The 11,472-nt window shown below is 35.1% G+C and overlaps 1 protein-coding gene across 2 annotated transcripts; it reads left to right on the forward strand.

The window, feature by feature from the left end:
• Window positions 1–4,770: 4,770 nt before the first annotated feature.
• On the forward strand, window positions 4,771–8,769 carry LOC111885892 (probable protein phosphatase 2C 12). 2 transcript variants are annotated; one of them, XM_023882133.3, is made up of 9 exons: window positions 4,771–5,011; window positions 5,355–5,661; window positions 5,969–6,140; window positions 6,430–6,583; window positions 6,674–6,737; window positions 6,848–6,955; window positions 7,490–7,615; window positions 7,709–7,944; window positions 8,027–8,769. In XM_023882133.3, exons 2-9 carry the CDS (start codon window positions 5,461–5,463, stop codon window positions 8,217–8,219), a joined length of 1,254 nt encoding a protein of 417 aa, XP_023737901.1. In that variant the 5' UTR covers window positions 4,771–5,011; window positions 5,355–5,460; the 3' UTR covers window positions 8,220–8,769. The 2 variants fall into 2 exon arrangements, with proteins under 2 accessions (XP_023737901.1, XP_023737900.1); XM_023882132.3 differs by having other exon boundaries at window positions 4,772–5,007.
• Window positions 8,770–11,472: the final 2,703 nt, after the last annotated feature.

Genomic DNA, 11,472 nt, shown 5'->3' on the forward strand with positions numbered 1-11,472 from the left:
ATTTAGGGTTTATTGAACCCTTTTGTGGCTAGATTGAGTGTTACCTTAGTCCCCCAAACGATTGGAACCCTGTATTGGGATCTTTGGAAGTCCAGAATGTCCCATGCCTGAGCATTTCGGGAATCAATGGAGGTTTTGGATTGGAATCCTTATGCCTTAGGTCAAAATGTAAATTATAAGTCATGGGGTGTATTATGAGCACCGAAATGAGGACCTTACGTGATGAATCAGTCTAGGAAGGCCAGACCTATGAATGGTCGGAGCAGTTCTGACCTTAGAAAGCAGTTTGAGCGGTTGCATGGCATGGACTCGCCGAGTCCGATGAACAGACTCGGCGAGTAGCTTGAAGATTAACTGGGACTCGTCGAGTTGTTCTTCAGACTCGGCGAGTTGAGTCGGGGTGGCCCCGCGATTCTTCCAGGAGAATCTCGTCGAGTCAAGGAGGATACTCGACGAGTAGAAAGGGAATCTTAGGGAATTAGTGAGGACGTCTAGACTCGCCGAGTCGCCCTAGCACTCGCCGAGTCAGGTCAGGTTGACCGTTGACCGTTGACCAGAGTTGACCTATGTTTGACCTCTTAGGGATAGTCAAACTTAGAAGATAAAAGTGTTAATAAGAGATGTAAGATGTTATAGGGAGATTGTAGCTCGGCGGATCGAGTACGAGTGACTTCGGGATTTGCTAGCTTTCGACATTCACGTGGTGAGTCTTCTCACTATACTGTACCTGGAAGGGTTTGACTGTGACCGGAAGATCAGATATGATATGAGATATATATGTGCTATATGTGATAAGTTAATTGTTATACGTGCTTTGTATGTTATGTGGGCCGGAAGGCATTATGTTATGGGCCGGAAGGCGATTATGTTATGGGCCGGAAGGCGTTGTGTTGTGGACCGGAAGGTCGGCGTGGGTAGGACCGGAAGGTTTACCCAGCAGGGACGGAAGTCCCCTGAGACACATGGACCGGAAGGTCAGGGCCTGGAAAGGCGTATGTGCGTAAGTTGTATATTGGGGAACTCACTAAGCATTTATGCTTACAGTTGTTATGTATGTGTTTCAGGTACTAGCGAGGACCGTGGGAAGGCGCCGGCGTGATCTGTACACACTGAAGGATGTTTCGTGATCTTGGGATTTAGATGATTTGTATTTTTACATGACACTTGAAATGTTTATGCCTTGTTTTGAATGAAAATACTATGTTTTGAAATGAAAAATTTGTTTGAAAATTTACAGTGTTACAAAACACGTTCTAGTACAATTAAAATTGAATATATACAGATTGTCTATAGATCTCGCTGCTCAATTTAGGTGGACAACAATATCCCTGGTCGTCGTCAATTGAATGGTCCTTAAGAAATAGTTTCTAGGAACTTAGGATCACTTTGTCTTATAACTAATAGTATGTCCTAATTTTGTCACAATTTTTTGTGTTTAAGTAGACAACAATACCAGTGATCGACCAGACAAAGACGTGAAGATAGAAGGTATGGACAAGCAGATAAAGGCTGTCTAAAAACTTTGATCCCAAATCTTCTTAAAGTTAGATATCATTTTATTTTTGTTAAATTTGTTCATAGTTTCTTCTAATTTAAATATTAGGAGAAAATTAAAAATTTTAAAAACCAAACCAAAAAAATCAAAAAATTAAAAAAATCTAAAAAAGATTAGTGTTATTTATGTTTTGTTTCTTGTTCAAGAAAATCAAAAATCCAAAAATATTTTTTTTATGTGCTAAGTTTTCTTTTATTTTTGTTTTGTCTTGAAAAGTGAATTCAGGTGTAGATGAGACTCACGGAGTTTGTGTCGAAAATTTCTGATCCAAGGCTTCATCCGTGAGCATCGAAGAATTCGCATTCGAAGGAGCAAGAAATGAAGATTAGTCTTTCGACATTCAATCCTTTAACCCCAGAAGCAAGGTGAAGCTGCACTTGAAGATTATGTGACGGATTACATTGAAGCCTCCTCAATCAGTCTGCTGCTATCTTGAACCTGTTGAAGTGATCCAGAAGATTTATTCTCTTTGATCTTCTCTCTGAAGATTCTCAAGCTGAAAGTGCTATCTTTCAAGAATCAATATGTCAAGCCTCCTCACCCAATGTGCGTTAAATGCCAAACTTTGAAGAAAATGCCTAAACTACTCAAGATGAAGTCATTCATGGAAGATTCATATGTTCATCCTGATGTTGTGAAGAAATCAAAGATAAGCGTTGAAGCCAATCTCCCAATGAAGATTAACAAGAAAAGCCAGCTACTTTTAAGGGGGGCTTGTTGGGTCAATTAAGAAAAGAAAGCTATAAACCAAGGGGGAGATTGTTGGGTCAATATTATGGTTTATACTTTGCTTTTCTAGGAAATTGTATTTTTATGTAATATCTTACGTGTTTACGGTCCGGTTTATGGCCAAGGGGGTGTTTACGGCCGTAAACAGGTTTATGGCCGTAAACCCTATTTACGGCCCATATTCTCATGTATATATATAAGGGTGAGGGGTGTGAGGAAAAGGATGATGAACACTAAAGGAGCTTAAGTGTGTGCATTTGAAGGTGTTTTAGAGAGAGAAACTAGAGAGAAGTTTTGTGTGTGTGAATCTTTTGTATCCGGATCTTCATTCTAATCATATCATACATAGATTCATCATCATCTTCTTCTTCTCCTTCTCTTCTATTTGATCTGACATCATCCGTTTGATTGGGATTCCGCACCATCAAACGAATCTGATTAATACACAAGCAGATTAGGGACTTACATGAGTTTTTTAACCATATTTAGCCCCTTCAACTTGTTTAAAGTGTACACATTCAGTCCTTATGACCGACTACTCCAGGTAAGCCAGGAAAAATGACCTGAAAGGGTAATATAGTTCTTGTTTTGTACACATTTAGTCCTTATTGTTTTGTTGCAAAATAATTCATTGTTGTTATTGATGGGTTTTATAGGTTATAAATACATGTACAATGCGGAAAAACACTTAACAATTAAGGGTAACATTTTGAAGGCAACATACTATGAACAACATAACTAAATGAACCTTAATAAAATTAGAACACCAAGTTAGGGTTACATATCTTTGATTTTTTGTAGTAAACAAATCACTTCATTCCCTTGTAGTAGTTGGTCTTGGAAAACTTAGCACCAAAATGATGATGCCTCTAATGGCTGACACCCAAAACCAAAAACATTAGAACGAAGAGGAAGGATGAGAGATGTGGGAATTTTTGTTCATTGCTTCTAGGAAAGAGTATGTATGAAATTTGCAAGTCAAGGGGTCCTATTTATAGTTTAGGTAACTTGCAGACAAAGACATATTTTAATTATTAAATAATATATTTAATCTCAATTCAAATCATTTCTTTATACGCAACCAGGAGGCTTCCATAAACCTTAGGAAACCCTCCAAAAACATCCATCCCATGGAGGGTTCTAGAATTACTTCTTTTGTTCAACTACCGAACAATTACAATTCACTCATTACATCTTTAATTAATTCTAATTAATTTACGATTAATTCTTAACTAATTAATACTATATCTATTAATATATTGGTCACATAATATATTAACAAATCACATATTACAATTTATTAATCATATAATAAATAAATAAATCAACCTGTCTCACCAAATGTCATTATATTGAGTTAGTAGTTATAAGGGCAACCCATTTTTTTTTATTTTTTTATTTTTTTATTTTTTTATTTTTGCTTCTAATTAAAAGTCATACCAATTTAGTTATGAGCTTAGACACCTTAATCTAATAGTTATAGTACACATTCGATATTTATGATCGATTTTTCAAGTTTTGCTCATGACATCCTATATGGGATAATCATTAATGAGGTGTATAGGTTTGTTGATACTTATGGCCACCACAGTCTCGTCTGTTTGGTTGCTTAGGTCTTGTGGTTCAGCTTAGGTCTTGTATTTTAAACGTCGTAATTTCTTCATATGTACATTTTTTATTTGCAGTCCAACGAATAATGAATAACACATGGATATAAAGATCGTAAGTAAAAATATATTACTTTGGATTACGCTGGTTATTAGCGTTATAAAGTAATATATTTTTAGTTACGATCTTATAAAAAATGTTCATATATAAATTCCTAAAGAATATGTGGATATAAAGATTGTAAGTAAAAAATATACTACTTTGAACGAGAGTAATCTAAACGAAAGTTGTAGCAGACTAAAATACGAACATGCAGATATACAAATCGTTAAAATCTGAGATCGTATGAAGAAGTTACGACGTTCAAAATACAAGATCTAAGCCAAAACACAAGTCCTAAGCAACCAAGCAGCCAATATCATTGTGATCATAAGCTTCAACTGACTCGAACACCTTATTAATTATTCCGTTAGTAATACCTGAAGAAACCAGTTATAAATACATAATGTGTATAAAAAACAACAAAAATTTATTTTGTAACAAAAAAATATAAAAACTAAATACGTAGAGAAAAATATTATTATATAAAATTAATTTTTTGATTCATCGGTCATAAAACCAAACGTACATGTTTAAACAAGTTAAGGTAAGGGATAAATGCAGATGAAAAATAAAATTCACTAAATATGAATAAATCAAAAAGTATATTTTCGTTTATATAATATAGCTATATCGATTTTCATTTAATAATAATATATATTTTTTAAATCATGCCGATTTATTTGTTTTTAAATATATTAAAAGGAACAGTTACAGCTCATACTGAAGTCGGCTTTTTAAACCAGGAATCGGTGCGCGTTTTGTGTGTATGGACATGTCAGCACACGATCGCACATGACGAAGAACAAAAAAAATAAAAAAATAAAGTGAAAATCCAAATATAAAGAGACCACCACACTTCATCTTTACCCCTTCTCTCGCGGAATTTTTGTAGCAAAACGAATCCAATCGGCTTCCGAAGATTATTAGATTTTGCTTTTCTGTTTCTGTAAATGCAAAATCAAATCCATTAATCGAACTTGCTACTAGCTTTTCGCCATTATCAAGTAATTTCTGTAAGTATGTCTCCTCTTTCATTATTATTATTTTAATATATTTTAGCTATAGTTTTTATGTTTACATATAATTGCTTTTCGTAGTCGAATCGATATTTTTGCTGAAGTTTACTTGTCGATCATCCGCATTGTTTTTTCGTTTATGTTTTAATTACATTTATAACTGTTATTCGTCATGATCGAATCACTGAAAATGATCATTTATTTGAATTTTTTTATCTAAGCATACGTGATGCTGATTTTGATTCTCATGTTTATTCTAGTATTTTTCTCCGGCTCTCTGTAGTCGTTTCATTTCATGATGTTTGATTGTTGTAATTGTAAATCTGTTATATTTGGCGTTGTAGGATTATCGACTATATCATGACGGAATATGCGAAGGTAGAACTGGAAAAACTTAAGTTCCAAAGCTAGGGCAGAGTTGAACGATTTGAATCTGGATTTTCTAAGAAAATGTCGGCCGATAAAGGTGATCATCACACGATCCCGTTATCTTTGCTGTTGAAGCGTGAATTAGCAAGTGAGAAGACTGAAAGACCGGAGATTTCTACTGGTGAAGCTAATCAGTCCAAGAAAGGGGAGGACTTCACGCTACTCAAAAGTGAATGCCAACGGGTTTTAGGAGATGGTGTCGCCACCTATTCTGTTTTTGGGGTTTGTTATCTTGACTATTTCCCTCTTTTACTGTTTAATTAATATTCCCTGTATCAACATGGTGCCCTTGATAATGATTGTTAGAACGCATTAGTTTATGCTCTTCTATACAATTTGCATTGCATGAGTAGCTGATTAGCTGCATGCTTTCTTTGCACACGATGGTGGATTTTTCATTTGAATCTGGCAGAAAAAAGTAGATGGATAAGTAGCTGAGTTTATTTATTTTTTTTTTGTTCTAAACATCTGTTTATGCCCTTATATTTCTCTTCACTTATAGTTATCTTACCAAACTTGAACTTTGCAGATATTTGATGGGCATAATGGGTCTGCAGCAGCTATATATACCAAGGAGAACCTATTAAACAATGTCTTGAAAGCTATTCCTACAGACCTTAACCGAGATGAATGGATTGCAGTGTTGCCTAGGGCTTTGGTTGCAGGATTTGTGAAAACAGATAAAGATTTCCAAGAACAAGGTATGTACCACCTTTTTTTTTTTTTTTTTTTGCATCACAAATCATCATAAGAAGGATGACTTGAAACCATGTGTCCATAAGTGCTATTTAATGGTATATACAGTTTTTGAGATCATAAATGTGCATTGTATTATATAACCTCAAGTTTGATTTTCTGATTCATGTAAACATGAGTAGGAATTCAGATTTGGTACTTTAGGCATCTTGCAATGATAAAATATTACTCAAAAAGCTAAGCATTTTATGCAAATTATTCAAACTTTGTACTTACGGATTGTTATGAATTCAGTTCAATCATCAGGAACAACTGTGACGTTTGTGATTGTTGAAGGATCAGTTATAACTGTAGCTTCTGTTGGTGATTCACGTTGCATACTTGAGTCTGCAGAAGGTGGCTTATATTATCTATCAGCAGATCACAGACTTGAATGCAGTGAAGAAGAGTAAGTTATCAGATCTTATAATATTGCTTTCTTTTTTGAGTCCTATTTTAGTATATGATGATTTTTATATTTTTTTATTTATTTTTGTAGGAGAGAGCGTGTCACTGCTAGTGGTGGTGAAGTTGGTCGGCTGAATGCTGGTGGTGGTGCACAGGTATGTATGTTGTGTCTAGTTTTTATATTTGAAGTTATTGAAAAATGGGTTTATTTAGTTTTTATATTTAAATAAAAATATTAACTTTTTTAAACATATTTTTTTGGTAGATTGGTCCTTTGAGATGTTGGCCTGGTGGGTTGTGTTTGTCAAGATCAATTGGAGATCTGGATGTTGGGGAATTCATTGTTCCTGTTCCTTATGTTAAACAAGTGAAGGTCAGTTGTAGTTTTGAAGGAATGGAATCCATCAAGAGAATTGGAATCCGAGGGAATTGGAATTGGAATTGGAATCAGAATCTGAAAGAATCATAACATGTCACATGTTTTGTTGGCAGAAATCCAAATGAAATTCAATAACAAAAACTAAATAGCTTTGAAACTTTCACTTTTAAATAAATTTTCTATTTTTATTTATTTCCATGTATTTATTTATTATAAGGGTATTTTAGTCTTTTAAAAAAAGGAAGAATGAAATCGACTTCCTTCCACCTACCCTTAGGCTATATTTGACGCACCACAACTAACTTATTTTTCGAGCTTTTTTAAATTGTCATGTTTGACAAGCCAAAAAGTAGCAGATAAGCTAGTTTCTTAAAAAACCGCTTTGAGTAGCTTTTTCAAGATTTTCCAAATATACCCTTAATTAATAATTAAAAACATATTATTCTAAATATCCCTTTATGTCATTTTATATCTATCAGCTAGTTTGCCAAACATAAGTCTTTAATTATTATAATTTGTAACCTACAGCTATCCTCAGCTGGTGGAAGGATGATTATTGCCAGTGATGGTGTCTGGGATGCCATGTCAGCAGAAGCAGCTCTAGTATGCTGTCGTGGACTGCCGCCAGATACAGCCGCCGCCCAAATTGTAAAAGTACGATTACAAACACATTATTATTATTTTTTATATTCAGGAATTAAAAAATATCAATATTTAACTATTTCTTAATTTTATTTGTGTGTATAGGAAGCTGTACAGTTTAAAGGATTACGCGATGATACAACTTGCATTGTTGTAGACATTCTACCTCCAGAAAAGACTCACCCTCATGTCCCACATGCAAAGAGAACTGGTAAAAGGGTATTAAAGTCAATGTTTAGGAGAAAAAGTTCAGGGTCACCTCCTCAAGTTGATGTAGGCTTACTTCAGGCAGATGTGTTGGAGGAGATGTTAGAGGAAGGCTCTGCTTTTCTTTCAGAAAGGTTAGATACTAAATATCAAAAATTACTATAATGCCCTCAGGTTCTGTATTCTAACACCTGATATCATACCATTTGGTTGCAGGTTGGATACGAAATATCCGCTTTGTAACCTGTTCAAGTTGTTCAGTTGTGCTGTGTGTCAGAAACAGATGAAACCTGGGGAGGGTATTTCTGTCCATTCAGGGACATCTAATTTCAATAAATCAAGGCCTTGGGATGGTCCTTTCCTTTGCTTAAGCTGCCATGAAAAGAGAGAGGCAATGGAAGGGAAATGAAAATGACCATAAAGGGTACTACACTACCAACCAAATACTCAAATACTTCCCTTTTCTTTCAATCTTCAACATAAGTTTCTACCTTCTAAAACATCTTCCATAATTCTTTCCTAATTTTTTCTTCCTCAATCCATCTGTTGTCAGAATCATCGATTAAATTCCAGAAATAGCAATGTACTTTTATCGGTTTTTTCTTTTGTAGCATCTCACTTTGATTAATAAAGGAATTTTCAAAATATAATGACTTAATAACGGAAAAAAAAACAAAAGTGAGAAAATGAGAATAGAAAGTATGTTGCTATTTCTTGTATGTAGTCGATGAATCTTTCTCTAACTCCATGTTCATATAACAAGGAAGCCCACCTACTTTGTCTTGGTGAACATAAAGATCCAATGAATAGAATTGGACATTATTTGTTTGTAATACGAGTCTTCATTTCACAGTTCTAAAGAAAAAGTTTTGTACAATTATTGTAACATTATTTGCTTCTTTTGTTGTGTACATTAGTGATATACCCATTTGCTATAATATTATATAATTCTTTTTTCATATTGTTTTTTTTTTTTCGTGATATTATTAATTTAAGTAAAAGACCATCCTACCCTTCAATTCATGCGCTTTCATGAGAACATCTTCATCAGTTTGTCTGCTTTTCAATTCATGTGGCTCGTGAGGGGGTTAGGTTTGGAGAAAAGCCGAGAAGATTTTGAACATGTTTGGTGTAATGATTGACATATTAATAGGATAATATTGTTGAACATTTTGAAATTAAAATTGGTGGGATGAATGAATAAGAGCGTCTACATGTGGTCAGTAAGTAGGTATTGATGGATCAAAAGAACAATTGTTTCTTTCGACCTTAGAATCCATTTTGATGAATGAGAGAAAGGTGATACAAGGTTGTGTGAGATTGAAGGTTAAAAATGGTTAGCATTTATAAAGCGGTAGTAAAAAGAAAAAAACACACGAAAGGTTGTTTGTTGGGTTGATATAGAAGATAAGGAGCTTCTGTGACCTTTAACCTCTACTTCTACGTCATTGTCAGCAGCTTAGCATTCGTATTACTGCTTTCTTATTGTTGCTACTTTCTTCGTTTGCACGTTGTGCTTTTGTTGAGGTTGTGTTAAAAGAAAGGATCTTTGTTGGAATAAAGTAAATGGGTGGAAACGTGGGATAGAGGTGTTTCTTGGAAAATCCAGTAAATATAGGAAATTTCGAATATTAAATGGATAGAATAATTTCGATCTTTTAGAATTATAATATTCTAGACGTATAAGATTTTAAAATGTATTTATGTTTTAAAACATAGAGTAAATTACACGAATCATCACTCGTGCAAGTGTTAAAATTACATGTTCGATCTCTATTTTCAAAAAGTAACTCGGATTGTAAAAAGACGCACGCTTCATCCATTGTTAGTTCTGTCATCCCTTGTGAGATATAAAATAACTAGAGTACCATTTTGCAACAACCCAAAATTATGAGGTGAAAATTTCATTTCAATTCAATCAAAACATTAAGTATCTTTAAGTCAACATTCAATATCCGTTATCTAAATATTCAAAAGTACTTCGGTTAAAAAAAAATATTCAAAAGTACTTTATAAGAAAACAGTTATCAGAGTACAATCCCAAAATCGTCATAATGAGAAAACATGGGTGGACGCGCTGCGATCAAGTCGGACCCTACTCTTTCGAACCGGAAGTACTTGAAACCATAACCACAAAAACCTAAGCACAAAGCTTAGTGAGTTCCCAAAAATACTACATACCATACATATTAATCACATACTATGCACCCGCTCTACATCAGGCCTCACCTGGCTTCGGGTCCCACTCAGTATCGAGCCCCACTTGGTATATAGATCTGTTAATCACCAGCCCCCACCTGACATCGGGTCCCACCCGATCCACATATAATCATATAAACATATAATCATACAAACAAATACAATAATCACAAAGAAAATAATATACCATACAGTCATCGAGCCCCGCTCGACATTGAGCCTTAACCGGTAAGCATAAAACACATTGATAATTAGCATATAATAAGTCATCAGGCGCCCGAAATCGATCCCCGCTCGGTATTCATACCAATGCATACACATGCAATAGTCATGCAGACATCTAGCATCCTAACATAATAAACCATGGGCCGACATTGGTGCTTTTGACCCACTGAACATAGTGAGGAAACTCATCTTTCATCTGAACAATAGATGATGAGGCCCCGACTCGGAATCTCAGCTCTAATCGACACCTAACCATCAAAAGGTCAATTCTCAAACATAATCCAAAATACCCCATTGTATCAAACTGGGTCAAACGGTCGAAACTCAAGAAGAATCAACTCAGCTGACCGCCACGTTGTGGTAGCCCTTTACCACGTCATGGCGTCGAATACGACAAAATAGTCGCGACCAACACCGCCACCACGTCGTGGTGGCCTTACCGCGCCGTGGTAACTGGATATTCAACAGCTTAACGTATTCAACCATTTTATTCAACCCTAAAGGGTCTCCAACTCAAATCTGGTCCATAATAGGGTCTATATGGATAAAGTTTCCAATTTTATCCAATAGAACCCTCTAAAATGCATAAATCTCAACCTTAAGGTCCAAAACATCCCTTGACTTAAGCAACATCACTCAATCCTTACGATTACTTACCCAAAGGCTCTATAAGAGTTTCTAACACTAAACACATCATAAAAATCGGTGCTTTTTAGACATGCATGTCTTGAACTCTTATTAGGTCAAGTTAGGTCAAAAGGGCCAAGATTCGATTCATGGCCTCAAAACTCAAATCTAAATCAAATCCAAAGAGCCAAATGCCCCAAATGGACTACAGATTCATAAAGTTGTAAGCTTTATGAGATTCAACCTTCCAAAGCAACAAGACATAGAGAAAAGTGGACAAAATCTATAGATTTATCAACTAAATAACTAATATGAAGACTTTATACCTCCTTGCGATTCTTGAGGAAGATAAACTCTTGAACCTACATTGCTTTGGACTCCCAATATGATCTTCCACCACCTTCTTCCTTCACAAGCACTAAACACACACACTTTAAGGCTAAAAACCCACACAATAGATCTAGGGTTTGCATAGGATGATTTGGAGAGATGGAGGCTGAAGGGAGGGAGGCTATGAGAGGTTAATGAGTTTAAATAGAGCTCAACCCTTAAACTTTAGGATTTTCTCCAACAGCTGTGTCACACCCCAAAACCAGAACGGCGGAAACATT

Source organism: Lactuca sativa, chromosome 4, assembly GCF_002870075.4.
Source record: "Lactuca sativa cultivar Salinas chromosome 4, Lsat_Salinas_v11, whole genome shotgun sequence".
In the NCBI taxonomy this organism is placed as follows: Eukaryota; Viridiplantae; Streptophyta; class Magnoliopsida; order Asterales; family Asteraceae; genus Lactuca; species Lactuca sativa.